Raw genomic sequence first — 22,308 nt, 5'->3', positions numbered from 1 at the left:
CCGCCTGCGGATTACGGCGGCGGTCTAGTGTGTTCTCTTCAAGAATGCAAAGATAAAGGGTTCCACTTGCAGCCGATTTGGACCCTCTCTCCAGAGAAACCAGTTTGGAGACTGATTGCACCCATTTGCCTCTTCCTTCTATGACATCAAACGTCTTTACCGTTGGTTGGACATCACACAAGCAATTTGCCGTCGAAGAGAGCGCCGAAAGACGCGTCTTCCAGAAGCCGTCGAAACCGGGGTCGTGACGTTAGCGTACCTGAGGACTAAGGATGCGCATGGCGGGCGTAGGGCGTGTGTGCCGAGCCTGCGGTATCCTTGTACCTACCGCTAGTATCCGCGACCAGTTCGCGCGTCCGATCCCCGGACATGGAGATGGGGGGTTGTATAACATAGCGGTGCAATATCGGGCCTGTTTGAACGTCGGGGTAGCACGAGTGATGATGCGCAGTATCTGCGATGTCGGACTGAACACCCAGAGCATGAAGTTGGAGTCCTGTGGGAGAGGGCGAAGTAGCTCGGTAATCAGCGGTACAAGCGATGGGGAACTTCACCGCAGGGAAAAAATGCTCAAGTGACCTTTTCAAAACAACAGTGTATCATATTCTAGGACGGCCATGCCGATTGCAGTCTTTTCAATGGCGCTATCTACCGAGGCCCCGTCACGATGCATGCACGTACTTCTGTATAGGTTTCTGTTGAAAACAACAGTTTCCGTACATAGCCCGCCACCACCTCTATCCGTCGCAAAGTGAACTTCACGATGCCGGAGATGACGACGTATCGCTGACCTGACTCGCCGTCAATGTATGACCTGCCCTCAAACTATCGATGCCTTTCATGATACCATCTGCAACCTCGCCAACTCGTCCTTCAAGCGTGCTGAAGTCCATTCTGCTAATGGCAGCATTAATTTGTTCCGTCACAAGTTCGTCCTGCACGACTTCCGCTGTAACCTTGCCCTCCGTCCTCCAGTATTCCTCGCGCACGCCTCGCAACGCTGGATCGCGGTTTACCGAGTTTGTAAGTAGAGCAAGCGCGCGCATCTTGTTGAAGGTGTCTTCGGACGTTCGTGTGGTTGCTTCGATGCGTTCGGCGATGGAAACAGGCTTGGCGAGCCAGCGGTTCGTGCTTGTAGCCCAGAGGACAAATGCGAAAGCCATGTCAACCACTGCGAAGGTGACGTAGCGCAGAAAGCGGACACGCCAGTAGGCTGAATCGATGTCTTGTACATACTGTGCGCGCTTGTTGAGCGTGATGTCGTACGTGCCCATGTACCACACTTCCACCACCATCATGAGCAGTCCCACAATCGTTGCGTGTGTGCGGAACCGCGAGCCTTCGCTTCCCACAAGCGATGATGTCGCGAGACCAAGAACCCCTAGTTGAAAGATGTGCGATGTGACGATCTTGGGGAGCGAATACAAGAAGTGGTTTTGCTGGTCGTTTCCGTTGGCTGTGGTGCACCAGACACAGTTCAACAGCGTGTCCGGGCCATATGCCAGGTATAGCAGTTTGTTGCGCACACTCGAGGTAAACTTTGTCCTTAGGGCATCGTCCTCGTCTGTAAGCGGCCGGAGATGTCGTAGCCGCGCAAACAAGACACTGGTCTCGGTCCGTATGTGGCTCTGTGTCTTGAGGAATATGTTGTCCGGCGCGAAGCGCGACAAGGAGAGGATGAGGCACGCGACAGCGCTCGCGAAGAGCAAGTTCAGCGCATGCTGGACTCTCGGGGGCGTCGGCCGTATTGGTACACTTCGTCCGGTTGCGCGCGCGAGGTTGATCCAGTCGAGGACGCGGGGTATGAGGAAGGGCCCGAAGATGATGAGGATGGAGTGGACATTCTGGGGGAGAAACGTCAGGCGCGGGATGACGACGTAGGACACTACCAGCAGCACAATCGAGCGCACATTGAACATTGTAGGTGTCGCGTTATCATGGGCGAGTCGGCGAGGGCTGTGGTGTCGCTGAGGACATGTGTCCTCGCATTCGACCAAACGTGTGGGTGACGTGTGAACGTCGGCGGAACTGAGGCGCGATCACACGTGTTAACGCGCTAGTATTGAATCCCCAACTTCCACATGACGGTCAGCCTTCAACACTCACTTGATCCAGAACAGTACAGCTTCACATTTGATTCTCAGCAGAATTTTCCTAGTAATCTAATCTGTCGTCACGCTTGTGAGCAAGTTCGATCGAAGGCTGACAGCTTCACAACCTCTACAACATGTCCATTGTGATGGCTTGGATGACTTTGAAGGGTACATTACAGGCAAATTTCTTTCTTCTTAACCAATTCGCTGTTTAATTATTGGTATCTATCCTAGTAGCCATATATCGCTGAAAATGACCGATCGCTTTCCAAACACGCAGAAGCAGACTACCAGCATAGACCTACTCTCTATCGAAGATATGCCGGTAGCTCGTGAAGACGACATCACAGACATCTGGCCCATCGAATGGGAAATAACCAAACTCGATTCCGCACTCGCCCTTTTCCACTTAGCACAGTGCGACAAGGCCCTCGATGTGAGAGCATGGGACGATCTTGTAGTGAACTGGACAAGCGAAGATATGGCGGCAGTGGAAGCGCTCTTTCCAATGAGAACATGGCCCGAGATGTTACCGTATCCAAATTTAGTTGCGTATGCACGATACGTAAATGGATATTAGACTTCTCCATGGAAGAGTTGGCTCCGGATTTCGTATATTCTAGCTGTGGCCTGGCAGAAGGGATTTATAACAGCTGTGTTGAGGAAAGTTTATATTCCACTGCTGAGGTATGATAGCTATGTACCGGGATTCCAAGAAGCTCCTTCGACAAACTCGTAAATAGCTTGAAGATGTATCCATCTCACATGTGTCCTTCCTCCACAAATCTTCCTTGAATAGGTCTTCTGTTGTCTCTCCCAGGGGAACCGTGTGGTGGTGACTGAGCGTAGAACTGCGCAGGAGTGTGCGTAGTGCTAATGTTGCGGGGTTGTTCGTCGCCACTATATTGAGTCCTTGCCGGACTTCCTCGATTGTCAGAGAACAAAGGTGGAGAGTATTGCGCACGCGTCGATGGATCGCTGGGTCGTGGGTAGTAGATTGGAGCGTGCTGTTGAGGCGCATCACTCGGAGACTGTCGTGCTGTGGTTGGAGTGGGATACGAATTCTGACCATCTTGGCTCAGTATAGAGTGAGGGTACTGAACCTGGGTGCTCCAAGCACCTGGCGGAGAGTTGCGAATGTCGTCGGTGAAGAATTGCTCTCCAGGTGGTGACCGACCTGTGTGCCCGCCTTCAACAGGAGATATGTATGGGGGAGCGTGACCGTACGAGGGAGGGCCTTGAGCCGAGTAGGGCGAATTGTAGTCGTGGCTAGCGGAGTGTGAGTGTTGTTGAACATGACCAGGATAGTGAGCAAGAGCGATAGAGTCTGCCTGGTCGTGCATGGAAACATACTTGCTAGCATCTGTGTCGGCCATCTCCTGGGGGACTGTGACGGCAAGTTCTGCAGGTGGGAGACTAGATGGAGTCTCACCCTCCTTGTTCTTCAAAGATTTCTTTCGTCGGTGTAAACAGAACAGTATGAGGCACAGAATGACGATCAGTGCCACCAATCCTCCAACTGTGCCGCCAGCGATGGCTGCTATGTTTGACTTCTTTGAGCTTCCAGCAGATGCTGATTCCGTAGCCGACGGAAGAGAGCGAGTTGCCGATCTTGCTGTGAAAGTAGGTTTGAGTGTATAGTAAGTAGCGAGATCTGGATGACCCCAGGTTGCTGGCGAGGTCTTTGTAGCGCCTCCGGTAGGCCTGTTCTTATTAGCCGTGGCAACTTTGGATGATGGCCCGTAAAGACGTACCCGCCTCCAACTGCGGCAATAATAGGTGAAGGTACTACGTAGTCGTCTAGCTGAGGGCTGAACTTATCCCAAAGCTTCGAGTCCCCACCGTTATATCCTAAAACCATGTTGTGTTGTCCTTGTCCCTCGGGCGCATCGCATTTGTCGTAGAGGGGAAACCAGCCACCTATGACTAACATCTGCGCGTGGTTGACGACATTTGCGCTACAACCGCCGTGACCAACTTGAGAGGGAACTTCATCACTACTGAAGACCTTGATCCATGTGAATGATGGAAGCGATAGGATGTATACATCGTCGTACGCTGTTGCGTTTTCGAAGCCGTATCCACCATATAGATATCTGTTGCGCGTCAGCATAAGTCGATCGACATAGCACACTTTATACACTAAGTCTACAGACGATACTGCAACAGTGGCAGCGTATGATATCCCAGCGACTTCTTAGACTCTGAACCATCTTGGGGGATCTTGAGTTTCGATGGCCTTTCTTTTGTTTGTATATCGACGATCTCAGGAGCCGGCTTCAGGTGTTCCACAATTGTACGACCAGAAAGATTTTCTTACATGTTGAACGACGAATGGTCATCGGGCCAGGTGACATCAGCACAGAATTGCCTCCGGGTGTCAGGTATATCGCCGGAAGCAGTCTGTGTATACCATTTCGATGAAGCCATGTCGTAGACATGTATGGTCTGGACGGATTAGCTGTGCCAAACATAACAGCTCTCTCGATGACATACACTCATGTTTGCCTGATACGACTAGTTAGCACGGAGACTTAGCTGAGGTTTCATCTGCACCTACTGCGTCAAAGCTGCCGTTGCGGTACGAGTCTTCGATGCCACCGAAATAAACGAGCACGCCGCTATCCGACACAGGTAGATATACTAGTTGTCCTTCAGCTCTCCCAATGTCATCTGGACCGGTTGTATTCTGTAGATCTCCGGTAGACATGTCAAACCGAACCAGCCCGCTCGTAGCCATTGGAGGTCCAGTCCAACCGGGTGTTGTTTTGTTGCTGAGCCAGCCGCCAAAGTAGAACCCCAGCCCACGACTTTCGACTTGCGTTCCTGCGCCATACGATACTCGTTGTGGGTCCTTTTCGCCAATTGTTACAGTAGTATTCCATTGGTTGAGAAGAACATCGTAGGTCCACATGCTGAAATCCATGGGGCTAGTGCCTGGGGCAAATTCTCCACCGAATTGATAGAAGCATTTGTTCGTTTCATCTGCCCAAGTATAGCCGCCCGAAACGGTAGGTATATGACCGGGCTTCGAGTATGCGGACTGCATTGGCATTCCCGCATCGTTGGTCGAAGTGTTCAAATCACTGAACAAAAGCCAATCATCTAGGGGTCGATAGTTAGACAGCTGAAATAGAATCTATGAATATATCACCCTTCACTTACTTGAGTAGTTTGACCTGAAGGGGACTTGTCCGATCATGCCGCCATCGATGTATAGCCTTGCGTCGACCTGCGCCGTTGAGTGGCCCCATCGTCGACAGAATCCTTTGACGGGATCATCCTGCTGTGATGACGACTGGGTGACTAGGCTAAGCAGAACAAGCACGCCTGGAAGATTGAAGGCCATGATATGCATTCATGACGTTCCTGAACATGCACACGTGAGACGCAGGAAATGCGAGAAGTTTGTATTTCAAAGCAATGACAGCTGTAGGATGCCGTAGAAAGAGGGCCGGGCCGCAGACGTTGGAGCGGAGATGTGTAGGCCTGTGATCGTGCTTCACAGAAGGCACCAGGAGTGTGTAGGTGGAAAGTCCGCGAATGTCGTTCGTGGCGCATTTCGTTGGGATGCAATCCGGTTTACCGATCTGACTGCATCGTAATATTGCTAGGCGACCCTCTACTCAGCCATACAAGCAGCGGTGGGACGCAGGTCGCCAATGGAGTCACAGCATAGGAAACACGAGTGATCTGCAGGCCCGACAGAGGCGTCTGACCCAAGAAAGACATAGGTCTGGTTTAGAGTCAGCGAGAATGCGGCGCCGACCTGCCAAGAATGCCCTGCTGCAACGAATACCGCGTGTGGAATGAACGACCGAATCAAAGCAACAGGATACGAAAATGCCGTTATTGGAACCAGTGGTCTGGCGTCGTACTCAGGCTGAATCCGAAGCCGCTTCTCAGCCGCTCTCTTGTCCGCCAATGCAAAGCTGCGTATCTCGCTTCTTGTGGAGTGACACAAGGTGGAGGCGCGGGGATGTCTTTCAGCTGGGTGTCCCAGCATTACTCGTTGCCATTGACCCCAACAGTCTAGATCCGCACGACAACGAACTTCGGCAGCAAACCAATCACCAAGGATGGTTGGTTCCTTTTTCAGCTCCATGCAGCTTATGGTTACTAGTAGTTGGGGGCGGACCTAGATACCCGTGACGGGTCAGCGCATATAGCGACCAACGCCACGCATAATAATCATCAGGGAATCATTTCCGCGATGAAATCTACGTTTCTTCATCACGGCGACGTGGACACCAGGATCACAAGTCCCCTGAGATTGGTGCGCACCGAAGTATGTTGGCCTAAAGCGAACCCGCAACTCCAATACCGACCGAAGTCGACGTGGACGAGTTGCAGGATTAGAACGGCTGTGCATTTCTTCTGGGTCTGCTCTGGAAAAGGCAAATCCATTCGTAAAGGAAGGACCTTAGGGTTATTGGAGACCGTTGACAATATGTGAAGAAAAGAAGAGCAGGAGCTTCGCGGAGAAAATTGAATGACACGAATAATTTGCTTGGCGCGCTAGCAGCTTACCTAGCTCGCAATTGCCGTCCGTCCTCGCGTCATGACCTCGGGCGGGTTTGGCCAACAACACAACTCATCATCATTGTGTACAGTCCGCGGGAGATACTTCATATCACATCTTTGATTTGTGCAAAGGAACATCATGTTCCAGTATCGTCTTAGAGTATTGCGTGTCTTGCTCGCGTCAACCAAGGTTCTCCATGCACCCCATTCAAAATTACTAGTCAACCATAATATCAATTATGCAGTCAACAGATAATAATCGATAGCATGTATAAAGACTTTCCGATATCGCAAGGGTACTGTCGTCTTTTCTTAAGAATCATTCAGTATGTCTTTCTACCCAGATCCTCAGCCAGGTCAGATCTTCGCACGTCGACATCAATCCAGCTTCCATATGCAATCGGCCCAGGAAGGAGCGGGTCATCACGCCATGATGTTCGGAACCTCTAATCAGCAAGCCCGGAGGTCTTCCAGAGGTGGTACGACGGTGCTGCCCCTATGTTGCGCCCCTACCGCACCCTCGATCAACACCTTCATGCCACGACCAGGACCCTACGGTACACCATGGTTTTCATCTGAAGAGACCCTATGGTCACTGGGGCTAATCGAGCATGGCAGGTTCAACAAGCCTGATACAGTCCTCTTGGCCTTCATCGTGGACTGCGCCATGAAGCTATACATATGCGCCAGCCTCACCCTGCATTGTCTAGAAAGCTCGACGGATTCGGACCTGGTACACGCTATCATTGAGGCAGCCTACATCAATGTACTCGGACAGATACAGCGCGCTGACTTGATGAGCCGCCAAGCGCTCGCTTTCGGGAGATTTTACCTGAAGGCCATGGCAGACTTTGGAAAAATTCGGGAACGCTGCAACATCACCTTTGGACAATATATCCAACATCAACAGACTCGGAACGATTTCGCAGCGAGATTCCTCATTTACGATAGTTATGGGGATGACGATCTTGGAATAATTGAAAATGCTTTCAAGTGGGTATATGGGCAGTCGCCCTCCACAGTCGTCAACGACATGGAAGAGAACGTTACAGAAGACTCGTTCGGTCGCGATCCTATCTCGATACGACAGTGGGTCTTCGATTTCAACTGAGAATCCTCGGATCCGCAATTGAGGCCTCGTTCATACAATTAGTAGCCTTTCATCAACGAAGGGCTGCCACGGTTGGAATCGGTATGTTATGGTATTCGTCTGGTAATTAACCATGAGCAGATCTTTTATTGACATTGCTGAAGGGGGGGAATTAACATGGCAGATGGCATGTCAAGACATGGGACGGTGATGAGATGAGGCGAGAAGAGAAGGAAGGGGTATCATACCACACTCATTTATACAAGAAGAAAGAGGAGGCGTATAACGAATCGAAAAGAACAATGCAAAAGCTTATTTGACTCTATTCGTTTGACAATTAAATTATTACGAGACGCCTTCCCATAATGCTTGAAATTGGTCCAGTCCCAGACCCCTAGCCCACAGAAGCCAACATAGCGCCTCCAACCTTGATCGCCCTGACCCATTGTGGTACTACTTTCCTTTGTTCACCGTCTACTTTCGTTGTGAGTCTCCAAGTGCCGATATACATTTTTGGCCACTTCCCCAGACACCAAAACCTCTGTTCCACTTCATACAAGAAAAAACCTGAACAGGCCTGCAGCCTACATTAACGCCAAGTCGCCTATCTCGTGGGGTTTTAAGTTGATGTAGGCTGCAGGCCTGTTCTTGTAAGGCGTGGTTCTGTCTACCCTGATTGCATAGCTTTGGTCAAGGCCAATCGCTTGCTATACGGGCTCAGGCTGCGCTCTCTTTGTGGGGGTGGAGGTGCTTGCGCTGGCGGCGGCGCAGCTCTGCTGTTCGTGATGGTCGATCGATCGTCGAAACGGTTTCTTGTCGGTCCCCGCGGACTGTCACGAACCCGTCCTCCATTTCTTGCCTCATATGGGCTACGCGATCGGCGCACTGGCTTGCGCTTGGAGTAGGGACTCGGGCTGCGATCGCGACCGCTGTGGTGTGGCGAGAGTGACCTGGAAGGCTCACGATGTACTGAATGCGAGTTGCCTGGCTGGCCTCTTGTTGCTCCGTTTGGTGGGTTACGCTCGTCTGACGTATCCATGGGATCTGCGCTCCCCGACCGCGATCTTGAGACTGACCGTCGAGCTGGTCGCCGCCCGTCTCTTCTTACACTCCTGCTCCGCGACCTGTCGTTATCACTCATGCTTCGCGGCGCTCTTCCCCTGGCATTCCCATGTGATATCTGCATGCGCGCTGACCCGGATCTTGACTTGGACCTGGTTCTTCGGCGGCCTCGCTCACCAGGACTGAAGGAGCTCATGCGCCGCCTTGTGTTCCTGTCTGCAGTGTCGGATGCGCGTGAGGAGCGCGAGTCCATAGAGACGGAGCGCCTGCTACGCTTCCGCAGCGCTTTGTCGTGGTCCCCATGATGTCTTCGTCCGTTGTGCTTGTGTCGTGGGGGAGATCGCGAGCGGGAATGGGAGCGGTTGGTCGAGATGGTGGAGACAGAGTCGGCAGACGACGTAGAGAGTGAGCGCGCGCGCTTGCGATCCTCTTCCTTCTTCTTCAGAATCTCATCGGCGACGCCCTTCTTACGCAGCAGGTCCTCGGGCACCTCGGTGGTGAGTTTAGGCTGCAGTTTGGGGTTGAGTAGTTGCTGTGTCCTGGACGGTCGAGACTTGTACGGGCGTTCCTGCGCGGGCGCCTTGCACTCGTAGCTGTAGTGTCCTCTCTTCAAGCACTTCTGGCAGAGAGTATCTGCGGAAGCCTTGGAGCGGCCTGCACCCGGGCGGCGGAACATGACGGACTTGGATGCGGCAGAAGTAGACTCCAATGGGTGTTTTTGTTGGCGAAGTCCTCCAGTACTGCTGGTGGGAATGGAGGGAAAGGAGCACGACGCGACTCTTGCGTCAGAGCAGCAGCCGGTAAAGATGCAATCAAGCCTCGCCAAGTTCAATCTTCTTCTGTCACTTTCGGCGAGGAAACGCGACGGGCCTTGGTCGCATGCGGTAAAGCGCAGCTTCAGCTTGGCCGGAGAATTGGGCGGAGCGGCATGACTAAGCCCGCCCACGGGCGGCTTCCATCATCGCTTCTCTATCCTTCACTCGCCTTGCGCTGCACCCCGCATAACAGCCCGGTCCCCGCCCTGCACTGCTCCCCGTCGACGACCCAATTCACCCGTCGTCCCTTGTCTCGCGCCCTACTTCTGGGTGCTTGGCAGCTTCTTACACGCTAGACGTCCAAAGTTCTCCGTTGCAGGCCTGTCGTCGAGGCTACTTCACCTTGGCTCCCAGCAAACCCATACACCTCTACACTTTTCCCACGAATGTCGGCACACCAACATGTCCAGCTTTCTGGCTCCGGTTATCGCGACTTTCCTTGAGCACCCTATTTCCTGAAAAAATTTACGTCCATCACTTCGGTTAACACCACCTTCATTCTCGTCCCCGACGACCCACGTACGGCGTTGAGCTTGGTGATTCTTTCGGCTATACCAGCAGGCGTCTGGCGCTTCATTAGTAGATCTACTGCTACGAGACTGCCTAGAAGCCCGTCTCGCCATCCCCGCGTTTGGGCAACTACCGCGCGCTGCGCATAGGCCATCTACGTCGCAACCTACCACCTACCTAGTCTTCTACCGTACCAAACATCGCCTCACAACCATGGCATCTGCGACACCGGCTTCTACAGAACAAGCGCCCCCAAGGCCTCTGTCTTTCGCCAAGGTAGGATTTCAATAAGCAATTTCCATAGGCGGTGTACTAACAGCGTTAGGTTGCGGCTTCCGCCATAAAGCCCCAGATGTCGAAGGATTCTGCTCCGAAAGCGAGACCTCCTGTTGCGACACCCAGAATACCAGCGGTCGCTCAGAAGCCGCGCTCCACACCCATGCATGGCGAAGTAGCGCCCAGAATACTCGCGGAAAGGCGAGAGGATATCGATGCGAGCAGCAGCGCTGAAAATGCCATATCGCAGCCCGCGCAACAGACAGGTCCTGCTGAGCTTTCAGAAACACGCTCCACGGATGCAAAAGGAGATGTCCCCGATAGGCCTCAGTCTGCCGCTGTGGTGAAGGTGTCTGTCACTGAGGACAGCAGCACTCAGCTATCTTCATCAGATGGATCTGGGAAACCTCCCAGCATTGATGGAAAGAGCGTTGCTTCTGCGACAACATTTGCACTGGACGAGAAGGAGTCCTTGCGCCCGGATGATAGTGCTAGCCTCAGGGCAGTCGAGGAAGAGGATGTCACATCTCCGCCCGACTCGGTCGTTGCAGACTCCAGGCAGGGGTCTGATCATGGCGCTGCGCGTGCTTTTCGGGACCAGTTACATGAAATAGCTGTGATGAATCCTCAGCCTCATCGAGGGGTTCCCGCAGGTCGGTTTCCGACGCTACCCAATGGTCCGCAAACATTGTACGACCCTAACCAGTCACTAAACGGCGCGGGGCCCATGCCACAGCCTCTGGTCAACGGCATGCCTTCACTAAATGGTGTTCCGAACATGCCCGCCATTCCAGACGAGAAGTTGCTCGAGGCGCTACGGTCTCCACGTGACCGGTTGTTCGTTGTGAAGATAGAACAAGACTTCATTGATTTCATCAAAGACTCTCGGTATGTCATGTGTGGCAGATCTGCTAGAAATTTTGACTAACGGTTTGCAGTGAAAACGAATTGTGTCTGCCGAACTGTAATACATTTTACAGGATGCTTGCTCACCGTCTTGCCGACTACTACTTGCTCGGCCATGTAGTTGACAACACCATGACGGGTGTGAAAATTACACGTACTCCTTACTGTAGAATGTATGTACTCATCGAGCTTCGCGTGCTCTGTTGCTTACTACTACTAGTCCTCCCCCCGTTTCACAGATGGTAGATCCCGCCAAGGGCACCAACACACCTCCCGTAGAGCTCCCTGCTCGGAAGATTATGCGTCGCGACGATGGCAAATCAGGTACAAACACTGGAGCCAACTCGCAAAATGCCTCGAAGACGACCTCTGAAATGGGTGGTAGCGAGGGCAGTAACGATGGTGAAGGCAGCAAAGACAAAGCCGCTCTATCCAGAGAGGAGCGAGAAGCGCGCTATCGGGAGGCTCGTCAGCGCATCTTCGGTAGTGCGGAAAGTGAAGAGCCCGGCACGGCCGAAGGCAACGGATCTGGAGAAGACAAAGACAAAGGGAAGGATATCTCACGATCAAGCTCAGCCGCTGGGAAGAAGAAGCCCAAGAAGCAGCGTAACTACGACGACGACGACTTTCAGGCTCGGTCCCGCTTCAATGTTTACTACCCGCAACAGTACCCTGTGGCTACATATACTGGAGACAATGCGGTCTACTATAACGGCTATCCAGCACCTGGGCAGAATGCGCCGTACGCGACTATGAACCCTGGTGCATCGCCTCCGGCAACATACAGCAACCCGTACCCGGGCATGATGCCCCCAGAAGCGCAGTCACAGTATGGCTGGGCTGGTCAGCAGTACCAGGCTCCTAATGGGTCCATGATGACATACCCCAATTATGGACAGATGCCGAATGGCTACGACCTTTCAACAGACTTCCAGCGGGGCATGTCATCGTTCCAGAGCGCTGGTATGCCCTCCCAGGTCACCCCAAAGATGGCCAATCCACAGATGGCGTCTTACCAAGATACCTATCAGCAACCTCAACATATGCCTATGAACTCGGGCTGGTCTCAACCAAATCAGCAGCCATCATTCCATATGGGTCAGGGCGCATATGGTGCCCAAAACGGTCCCGGTAACCGGCCAATGTCCGCACCTCACCAGCCACCGATGCCTGGCTACCCATATGGACAGTTCGCCTCAAATGCTTACAACGGAAAGCCAAACCGCAACCAGCACCCTCTTCCTGGAAGCTATAACCGGGGACAGTTCAACCCGCAAACCCAAGCTTTTGTTCCCGGTGGACGTAATATGCCCTTTGGAATGCAACCAAACATGATGCAGGGACAGCCTCAGATGAACGGGTATGGTGGATATCAAATGTCTGCCCAGGCTTCTATGCCTGGTCAGATGTCAAGACCTAACCCTTCCGCTACTTCCACACCGCCGTTTGGGTCGCCTCAAAGTATGCAGGGAAACAACTCGGCCACATCCATGAACCGAACTGCTTCTCAGTCTGGTGACCCGGGTTCATCCCAAAGCAGCATCGCAAAGTATGGTACACCTTCACATCTACCTCGAAAGCCTCCAGCTCCTGCACCGGCCCCACCGTTTGCGCTACCCTCTATGACGCGAGTACCGTCATCGGGGCTTGCTAACAACGCTCCTGCCATGCCCAATCGAGGCGTGTCGGGCACCTTCAACAACACGACGAACCCTAATTAACGCTTCACGAAATGACCTTTAGCATTGCGACGGTGCCTCAATACTACTTACTTGCATCTTTCTCTGGGTGGGTACGGGTAGGTCTCAAAGGAAAATCAAGGCGTTCGTATCATATGTGCTTTCTATGCTTTCCGCCCAGATGCTGAGGATCTTCGACCGCGATGTCTGGATGTCTCGACTCTTTGTTGGGGCCACTAGGTAAAAGTAGTCTTTCCTTGGTCTGAAGTCGGAAGGGACGGTACTCATATAGCTGTAACAAAATTGCAATCTTTGCATCTATACCACGGCTTTCACTGATGAACTTCAAGCCCGTATACTCATCGACTCTGTTGTTTACTGTCCCTTATTGCAACTAGCCATTGTAGCGTCACAGTAACGCGGATAGACTCCTTGGTACACTACATGAAGCGTATCTCGCCGGCAAATGTAGCCGTGTCTGACGCCTAGTTTCGACGCCTGTCGGTCCGAACTGCGAAATTGCCTATTGTGGTACGCACTCAAGACCTGTACGACCAAGACTAAGATGTGCCAATACGGATGCACGGGCTGGTATCGTATATAGCTTCCTAGGTTTGATCGGTAGAGGGTCGCTATACCCGGTTCTTATATCCGCGAGAACAGATCTTTGCCCTCAAACGCATGTATATGGTAAGATTAATGACAGCAACAGGTTTTTGTAGTTGCGAATGACGTTGGAGAGAAAGGTAGTCGTACAACTGGATAAGTAATTTCATCTAGATCGAGCTGGAAAAGAAACTATGTCTCGGGTACGCTACCCACAGATGTCTAACGGGGTAGAATTCTAATTGATCGGAAGCCGTACCCGTGTCTCTTGTCTATGATCAACACTTATTAAATACAGTTGCCGCATCGGGTCAGTTTTCATTTGTTATGTGGGTAGACGGGGAGGTGGTTGGCTCACGCCACGTCAGGAACTGGGAAGGTACGGATCGTGTACCCGCTCTCAACAATGTATCGCATAGACGAGGTATTTGTCGCAGCAGGAGGCGAAGATCTTGGCTGTCAACGGGTTCGTCACAGGAGGTGAGATTACTTCGATCGTCCACAGTCCAGTTACGATTCAGCTGATGTCACCGATGGACCGCTAGAAATGGCAGGTACGATTGGTGCGCAGGGTTCTGTCTGTCGATGCGAAGTGTGTAGACTTCAGCGTCAACGTGGAAGGGGAAAGAACCACTACAACGGACAGCCTATGCACTTTCCCTACTCATGGAAAGACGACTGCTCGAGATGTCGTTACATGTATGCGTGTGTGTTACACGAAGTCGTAGACCCAAAGATCTTCAACGTTCTCCAGTCGCTCCTAACAGTATTGGAACAGCGCTCTCTATAGACTGTATAGTATTCAATACTTGGTAGTAGCTCTTGATGCACTGCTTACACGCACTCTCGTACGAAGTTCGCAGCTGTTATTATCAATGCAGCAGCTTGCGGCAGAACGCAAGTCCCGAACTTCTGATGTCGAATTCTAGATCCGGAAGCTGGGCCGCGGAGGCTAGAACTCTAGAAACGTGAACAACATGCCCAGTGGTGACCAAGCGAGATGACGTAGATGCTTAGGTACCGGTACTTGGGGACTTTCAAATTCTTCAAATCCGGAGGCTCGTAACGGCAGTGGGAGCCCCGTGGTGTGGCGATCGTGACCCACAATACGCATGTATCGAAGGGCCGTAGAAAAGAAAAAACTGGAGAACAACACCGACAAGATCCGCTCCGTGAACGTTCGTCCGATGCACATCGTGGTATCTGTACTCCTGCTCGTATCTCGTGGTAAGAATCTAAGCATGCTAAGGTGACAGGTTAGTTGCGTAGATATTTGTCTTCGAATGATCGTCGTGTCGGTTGCCAAGCCAGCGCTGGCTGGAGTTCTTGCGCTGCATTGTCATCATCCTCACCTACCATCATTCCCACGACATGGCAAAGTCCGAGCCTCCGCTGACATATCGGCATACCTCGGCTCCGATGCGACGATAGCCAACGAACAACTCAACTGACACCCAACGGCTCTTGCGCTACCCCACATGTCGAAGTGAAGATGACGTTCTGCGACGTTGATGTCCGGGGGAAAGTGCATAGGCCAAGCTTTGGAGGCTCTAAGATTGCTCCCGGAGTGTGCCCGCAGCCACTAGGACCGCAGCGCTTGCCGATAGCTTGACTGTATCAAGCATTTGATTGCCCGGGGTGGTCGATTGCGATGCATTTAGTGGCCGCCCTGGATCACGCAAACCATGACGTCGTCAACCGCACGGCGCACGACCACGGGATGCCTTTGGATTTTGCTAGATCGCGCAGTAGTCGTGGTGAACACGGTGAAGACTTACGGTTAATCATGCCGTTATGACGGCATTGGGGTCTCCAACTGCCCAAAAGCGGAGCAAACGTGGGCGCTTTATAGAGACCTGGAGACCCCACGACCCAGAGGTCTTTTGATACTATCCTCCACACTCGATCGGCACTCTTCTTCTCTTCCACCAGCTATGGCGATACTCGATCGATTCCGTGGGCATTCGCATGCCTCGCCTGCTTCCTCCACGATGATGGACCAGGATCCGGAGAAGAAGCCGCAGATGTTGAAGGGCGGTGTCAAAGAGATCTTCCGAATGCGCATTATCGCGATGGCCATTATTGTATCGATGGGTGGTGTATGTTGCAATCGAACAGATGTGTAGTTATCCAGCTAACAGCCTCTAGTTCATCTTTGGATACGACACTGGTCAAATCTCTGGGTTCTTGGAGATGCCCGATTTCCTGAACAAATTCGCGGATCAGACGGACCCCGAGACAGGCAGGCGTGCTTTCAGCAATTGGAAGTCTGGCTTGATTGTCGCACTGCTGTCTATCGGTACTCTAATGGGTGCTCTAATCGCCGCCCCTATTGCCGACAAATTTGGTCGCAAATACTCCATCGTCTTCTGGAACATCATCTTTTGCGTCGGAGTTATTGTGCAGATTACTACAACAAACATATGGTACCAGATCTCCCTTGGTCGTTGGGTCGCCGGCTTGGGTGTAGGAGCACTTTCGGTCCTTACGCCCATGTACCAATCGGAGACTGCGCCCCGCTACGTCCGAGGTGCACTCGTGTCGTGTTACCAGCTCTTCATCACCCTCGGAATCTTTACGGCTTATTGTATCAACTATGGTACCAAGTCCGATGGTAGCTCAGCTTCATGGAAGATTCCAATGGGCGTTGGTTTCATCTGGTCAGCACTGATGATATTCGGAATTCTCTTTATGCAGGAATCTCCACGATGGGAATACCGCAAGGGCAAGGTTGACTCGGCGATACACACCATAGCCATCACGTACGGTGTCCCTCAGGAACACCCCGAGGTCCAGCGCGAAGTCCGGGAGATCCAGGAGAAGTTGGAGGCCGAGCAAGCGGGAGGAGGTCACCACCCTTGGTACGAGATCTTCACAGGACCACGTATGGCGTATCGTGTACTTCTCGGAGTCGGTCTGCAAGCCCTTCAGCAGCTCACGGGTGCCAACTAGTCAGTCGATGCTGAATATTGACACACATTTTGTACTGACTTCCTTGTAGCTACTTCTACTATGGAACTACCATCTTCCAATCCGTCGGTATTGAAGATCCGTTCGTCACTTCCATGATCCTGGGAGGCGTCAACTTTGGTATGACGTTCCCTGGTCTCTACATCGTTGAGAGATTTGGAAGAAGACCCGCATTGATTACTGGAGGATTGTGGATGTTCATGTGCTTCCTCGTCTTCGCATCGCTCGGGCACTTCGCTTTGGAGAACGGCGACGGCACCACGAGCCAGCCCGTCGGATACGCCATGATCACGTTTGCGTGCCTCTTCATCGCCGGATATGCTATGACATGGGGGCCAATCATTTGGGCAGTGATCGGAGAAATCTATCCTAGCCGATACCGTGCAAAGGCAATGGCTCTCGCAACGGCCAGCAATTGGACATGGAATTTCCTCATCTCTTTCTGTAAGTCGACATCACTTCGTCCAAGTCTTCCACGACTTTACTAATACCACTCTCAGTCACACCTTACATTACATCCGCCATCGATTACAGATACGGTTATGTCTTCGCCGCCTGCTGTTTCACTGGTGCAGTCGTTGTCTACTTCTTCCTCTGCGAGTCCCACGGCCGTACTCTTGAAGAGATTGACACCATGTACATTCTCCACGTTACACCATGGAAGAGCAAGCATTGGTCTCCGACTCCTGGTGAGGATCTACCGAACTTGGACAACACATTCTTGACGCCAGGAGGGCGAGGCATCAAGAAGGGCAACGAAGCGAGAGCTCCAGAGCAATTGCGGAGGGAGAGTGTGCCCGTCACCGACGCGGATATGCACGCAAGTGGTGCGAGAGGAGCGGAGTAAGCATCGCGCTTCTAACAATTCGAGCTTTGGCTCTTGTATTTCGAGCTGTTTATTAGCGAGCACCATAGCGTAGCATAGTGTTTATACATGATCGTTTTCTCTTCATCTAAACACCAGACTCCCATTCCGACACCAACGTGCCTGATCGCTATTCACACAGACTGACAACTCAATTCTGTTCCAACACACGGTGATCTCGTTCGACAGGGTTTACAATGCAATAGTGCATGTGCAAAAAGCAAGTCAAGGGGTAACGCCAAAAGATTCGCAGTGCATGCATTACCCTGCACGACAGCATGCTGCCTTGGTTCACGAAGGCGCAAAAAGAAAGTTCGAAGAATCCTGAGCGAACTCAGGCACGTTGTCCCCTTCGTGGATCGAACACGATACCTCCAGATTTAGTGACTGAGACTTCAGTCTGGCGCTCTCCCAATTGAGCTAAGGAGACGGTTTTTTGATGAAGAAAATTGAACGCTGGCTGTTTATCAAGCCAGCAAGATGCACTGAGAGGCTCATCGCTGCAGTGAGAATCTTGCATCTTGCATCGATCTGGATCCAGAATAGTGGTGCGCTCGGTAGATCTGTCCAAGCGGGTCAATTCATCCGGACCGAAGCGTGATGGAAATGGACCGCGACCGAGGAAACGTAAACACGCTTCGGCTTGGCGCGGATGTAACAGTGTTTAGTGACATCATTGTTTTGAGATTAATTCACACCAGGGCACCTGATCACCGGGTTCCCATTAGCAATTCTCTCGACGCGTCGTCAGATCTCACTTTGCGCAGACACACCTTATCACACAAGCATGGCGATTGTGGAGAATTGGTTGCCGCCGTCGCGCGAGAACTGGGAGCTGATTTGCTGGATCTGGCAGTTCTTTCCTATTGTAAGGATACACCCGATGGATGGCTGGGCACCGTGCCGCGACCCAGTGCCACTTGATACTGTCCTTGCTAACATTCTTCGTGAACAAAGATTACTGCGGCGCAATGGGTTCTGGACTGGTACCCACAGGGCAAGACGTCAATTGAGTCGCGTTTCAACATCGATGGCAAGATAGGATGGGCGACCATGGAGTCGGCAGGCTTCATAACCCTGCTGTACATCATGTTTACGCTCCCGAAAGAATTGGGGCTTGCAGAACTACCGTTGGGCAACTGGACTATGGCTGGCTGCTTTGTGCGTATATTTGGAGGTTCTACAGGAGCTGTACTAATCAGACACCAGGTCTTACATTACCTCTACCGCGCAGTTGTATCTCCCCTCTTTCTCAATCCCAGCATGTCGCCAATGCACCCGTTTGTTTGGATCATGGCATTTGGGTTCCAAATGTTCAACGCCATCTCCATTGGCGGCTATCTCGCGGGCTACGGACCAACATCACGAGACGAGTGGGCAGCGCGACAAGAGTACATGTTTCTGGGGCTCGTGATCTGGTGCTGGGGACTTTTGGCCAACATGTTCCACGACGACGACCTGCGTGAGATCCGGAGATCAGCAGACCGCAAGCAACGCAAGGCAGCTGCTGAGCAGGGCAAGCCCGTGGAGAATGTGGACAAGGTATACATGATACCGAAGAACGGCCTGTTCAAGTACTCGCTGCACGCGCATTATCTGTGCGAGTGGATTGAGTGGACGGGGTGGTGGATGATTGGGGGCTGGCAGTGCGTGCCTGCACGCACGTTTGTTCTCAACGAGATTTCTACTATGCTTCCGCGCGCGTTGCAGGGCAAGCGGTGGTACGAGAAGAAGTTTGGTAAGGATAAGCTGCAAGGGCGCAAGGCGATAATTCCGGGCGTGCTCTAGCTAGTTCGCAGACGATGCTCTGGTACGCTAGTGATCAAGCTTCTGGCGTTCCGCAGTCAGAGAGTGGACGAGTGATAGACGTGGCTTCCGCAATCTAGTGAACAATGAAGCGTTGCAGCATTAGCAGTAAGGGGAAGGCGCAGGTGATGGTACACTAAGCATGACAGTGTGGAGATGGTGAGGTGAAAGCCTGCAGCTGGGGTGCCGAGCAAGGCAGCGAACTGCGACAGGGTAATGGTGTCTAATCACACGAGAATTGGTTGTTTTCACAAGATAGTTCGGTGAGAATTTGTTTGTCACTAGTGAGGGCGCAGGTGGAGAGACGAACCCTGCGCTCGGCAGCAGCAAAAGCAGATGACGAGATACGAAGACAGCTGATAAAAAGCGCGCATCTAGTGGTGGTGTTTACGACGTGCTGCCTCGTAAGATAGCAGTAGCTGCAGCAGTTGCGAAGCCACAGTGCGCTGTCCGTACAGTAGAGCAGACGGGAGGTAACGTGCCGAGGGTACTCTGGCCGTCTTAATATAGAGTGGCACGCCACGGAGCCAATGACGGGCGCACGGGCTGCGAAGAACAGGAAGCTCGCTCAGAACACGAGCGGATGATGTTATTGCGACTGGGGTGGAGGAGAAATTTCAGGCAAGGGCCTGGCGGATGACGGCATGCCACGGCCATGGCAGCGAGGACAGGCGCATTATCGCGGCGCTGTGCAACGCAGGGCATTCGGTGTTTTGCATCCAGCACAGGGAGAGCAGGCGATCTCAAGGGGCCGCTGTGCCAGATTTCGCATTTCAGACTTCAGACGCACACAGCCACGCCCATGCCGCTTTGGTCGCTAGTGAGTGCTCAGCAGTTATGAGCTCCCCCTTTGGGAGCGCGGCTAGTCAGCGAGGGTGCATTAGAAGCTGCATTAGACACCCGCTTTTCCGTGCGAAGCTCCAAGCCAGTCGCTGCTGGATGCAACACCAGGAGCGGCATCAGGCCTTGGCGTGGGCGTGGTGAAAAGCTGCCAGGCCCGTCGCGTGTGTCGCTGCGTGCGAGCTGCGACGGTATTGTTTCACAAAAGCCAGCGGCCGATCGCAATCAGACTCAATTCGCACGGGCGGCAGGGTAAAGCAGCGCGCTTGTGGTTGTTGGGCGCTTTCGGTTCGGCAGCTCTATCAACAGGTGCTGGCTGGGGTCGCCTGTCCGCTGCCGTGCAGGTCCACTAACCTTCGTGCACAACCTCGCCCGCCATCCATTGGCAACCCAAGAGCCTCCGTCCGTCGATACATCATCACTGCGGACCCACGGCGGAGACACGAGATCGCCGCGCCTGCTACAGCCCGCCAGCGGTACCACGGAACTCTAACTTCCTCATCTCCAGCGAACCTCTCCCCTTGCTGACTGTCCGTCTCCCTCGCGCGGCACCTCTTATCCGTCTTCGCGTCGCCGCCGCTCGTCGTCGCCTCAGTCGCTCCTTTGCCAGGCCCGTCAGCTGCTGGCTGCCATTGTCGCCATCATGTCCAGCAATGTGACCGAGAGTACGTTGTCTACTTCCATTCTTTCTCCCTCCTCTGCACCCGCTGCCTCGTCTGCGCCGGCTGCTCCGTCCTCGTCTGCTCCTTCTGCCTCTGCCTCTGCCCCATCCTCAGATCCGCCCTCGTCAGATCTTCCTTCGCCGTCTGTAACACCGTCCGCAGCGCCTGCGCCTACGGAGCCTTCTGCTCCCGCCGCCTCGTCCAGTCCGCCTGCAGACTCTCCTTCAAGTCCTCCGCCGGCTTCTAACACGCCTTCAGCGGCCGCGCCCTCCTCAGAGCCTCCTCCACCCGCCTCGAGCGCTCCCGCATCCAGCGCCGCCCCAACCAGCGACCCTCCCGCCCAGTCGAGCCAGGCACCGCCGCCGGCTTCCTCAGCGGCTCCAGCGCCATCAACTTCAGCAACTCCTGCGCCAGCGCCGTCGAGCGCACCACCGCCAGCGCAATCATCCACCGCGGCTCCTCCTCCTGCCACGAGCAGCGCTGCACCAAGCTTCGTCGACACAAGCGTCTTCACTGCCCCGTCGGCCGAACCCTCCACCCAAGTCATCGTCTCCACCGTGACACCCACGGGAGCTGGAGAGACACCGTCAGTTGTCACCGTTATCCGGACTTTCACTCCAGATTCTCCTACTGCAGCACCCACCAACAGCGCCTCCCCCTCCGGAACAGGTGCTGCTGACCCTTCCAGCACCGACTCGACCCAATTGCAGAACGCGCAAAAGGAGAACGATGGCGGTCTCAGCACTGGTGGTAAGACTGCCATTGCTGTCGTCATTCCCGTTGTTGTCGTTGCTCTGCTAGTCCTGGCCGGCATTTTCTTCTGGCGCAAACGCAAGCAGCGCCAGAGCGCCGAGGACGAACGCAGGAAGGAAGTCGAGGAGTATGGCTTCAACCCTAACCACGACCCTACCCTCCCTGCTGTCGGTGGACTGGCCATGGCCGAAGACGACAGCGGTTACCGAGGCTGGGGCAACACCACCACCAGCTCCAACCGCAAGATGTCCACCACCCTCACGTCTGGCATGACCTACTCGGACAGCAACAGCAACCCTGGCGGATACACCAGCCCACACTCTCCCACAAACGGTGCCTACTCCGACGCCCACTCCAACGACCCGCTCGTAGATGGCCGTCGCCAGACCATGGACTCGGACGGTATCGGCGCCCTCGGTGTCGTCAACGGTGCTGCCGCTGTAAACTCTGCCAACAACCAGGCCGGTGTGCACCGCGGGCCTTCCAACGCTTCGTCGTCATACTCGGCAGCCAACCACTCTGACAACTCTGGCGACTACCCTGGCATGGCCAATGGCCACCCACAGGAGTACTACAACAACCAAGACTACTACCAGAACGGGCCATATGCCTCCAACGATCCATACGCTGCCCAACAACAGCCCATCATAAGAGACGTATCAGCACGACGGAACACGAGGATCGAGAACCCAAGTGTCTTCCCTCAACAAGGCAACTCTGGAATCGCGCAAAACTTCTAATCGTCCGCGCTTGTTGTCATTGTATTTTCCCATCCATCGCTACCTGTATATTGCGACTCTATCTTTACCCATCTCCTTTAGCTCTCATTCGACATATATCCAAACGGAGGC

General features: G+C 53.4%; 8 protein-coding genes and 1 non-coding gene across 9 annotated transcripts; 5 read left to right on the top strand and 4 right to left on the bottom strand.

The window, feature by feature from the left end:
• Nucleotides 1-758: 758 nt before the first annotated feature.
• On the bottom strand, nt 759-1,919 carry J4E93_002535 (uncharacterized protein; the record flags this gene model as incomplete). Its single annotated transcript, XM_049340478.1, has 1 exon — nt 759-1,919. One exon carries the CDS (start codon nt 1,917-1,919, stop codon nt 759-761), a length of 1,161 nt encoding a protein of 386 aa, XP_049202800.1.
• Nucleotides 1,920-3,521: 1,602 nt separating this feature from the next.
• Nucleotides 3,522-5,442, bottom strand: J4E93_002534 (uncharacterized protein; the record flags this gene model as incomplete). The annotated part of the gene is made up of 6 exons (XM_049340477.1): nt 3,522-3,708; nt 3,848-4,189; nt 4,414-4,541; nt 4,590-4,601; nt 4,654-5,198; nt 5,259-5,442. The coding sequence occupies 6 exons, from the start codon at nt 5,440-5,442 to the stop codon at nt 3,522-3,524; spliced, it is 1,398 nt and encodes a 465-aa protein (XP_049202799.1).
• A 1,608-nt stretch (nt 5,443-7,050) lies between these two features.
• On the top strand, nt 7,051-7,728 carry J4E93_002533 (uncharacterized protein; the record flags this gene model as incomplete). The annotated part of the gene is made up of 1 exon (XM_049340476.1): nt 7,051-7,728. One exon carries the CDS (start codon nt 7,051-7,053, stop codon nt 7,726-7,728), a length of 678 nt encoding a protein of 225 aa, XP_049202798.1.
• Nucleotides 7,729-8,576: 848 nt separating this feature from the next.
• J4E93_002532 (uncharacterized protein) lies at nt 8,577-9,445 on the bottom strand (the record flags this gene model as incomplete). Its single annotated transcript, XM_049340475.1, has 2 exons — nt 8,577-8,665; nt 8,947-9,445. 2 exons carry the CDS (start codon nt 9,443-9,445, stop codon nt 8,577-8,579), a joined length of 588 nt encoding a protein of 195 aa, XP_049202797.1.
• An 862-nt stretch (nt 9,446-10,307) lies between these two features.
• Nucleotides 10,308-12,997, top strand: J4E93_002531 (uncharacterized protein; the record flags this gene model as incomplete). Its single annotated transcript, XM_049340474.1, has 4 exons — nt 10,308-10,370; nt 10,420-11,258; nt 11,309-11,449; nt 11,497-12,997. The coding sequence occupies 4 exons, from the start codon at nt 10,308-10,310 to the stop codon at nt 12,995-12,997; spliced, it is 2,544 nt and encodes an 847-aa protein (XP_049202796.1).
• A 2,498-nt stretch (nt 12,998-15,495) lies between these two features.
• Nucleotides 15,496-17,378, top strand: J4E93_002530 (uncharacterized protein; the record flags this gene model as incomplete). Its single annotated transcript, XM_049340473.1, has 4 exons — nt 15,496-15,660; nt 15,710-16,512; nt 16,563-16,975; nt 17,032-17,378. 4 exons carry the CDS (start codon nt 15,496-15,498, stop codon nt 17,376-17,378), a joined length of 1,728 nt encoding a protein of 575 aa, XP_049202795.1.
• Nucleotides 17,379-17,740: 362 nt separating this feature from the next.
• Nucleotides 17,741-17,826, bottom strand: J4E93_002529. The gene has a single exon. It is a non-coding gene; the product is annotated as a tRNA-Phe (tRNA).
• A 357-nt stretch (nt 17,827-18,183) lies between these two features.
• J4E93_002528 (uncharacterized protein) lies at nt 18,184-19,184 on the top strand (the record flags this gene model as incomplete). The annotated part of the gene is made up of 3 exons (XM_049340472.1): nt 18,184-18,264; nt 18,354-18,557; nt 18,606-19,184. 3 exons carry the CDS (start codon nt 18,184-18,186, stop codon nt 19,182-19,184), a joined length of 864 nt encoding a protein of 287 aa, XP_049202794.1.
• Nucleotides 19,185-20,685: 1,501 nt separating this feature from the next.
• J4E93_002527 (uncharacterized protein) lies at nt 20,686-22,197 on the top strand (the record flags this gene model as incomplete). Its single annotated transcript, XM_049340471.1, has 2 exons — nt 20,686-20,707; nt 21,278-22,197. 2 exons carry the CDS (start codon nt 20,686-20,688, stop codon nt 22,195-22,197), a joined length of 942 nt encoding a protein of 313 aa, XP_049202793.1.
• Between the last annotated feature and the right edge of the window lie 111 nt (nt 22,198-22,308).

Source organism: Alternaria ventricosa (assembly GCF_023758065.1).
Source record: "Alternaria ventricosa strain BMP 2768 chromosome Unknown scaffold_3, whole genome shotgun sequence".
NCBI classification, from domain to species: domain Eukaryota; kingdom Fungi; phylum Ascomycota; class Dothideomycetes; order Pleosporales; family Pleosporaceae; genus Alternaria; species Alternaria ventricosa.
The sequence above is the reverse complement of the archived record's forward strand: the minus strand, read 5'-3'. Positions and strand labels throughout refer to the sequence as shown.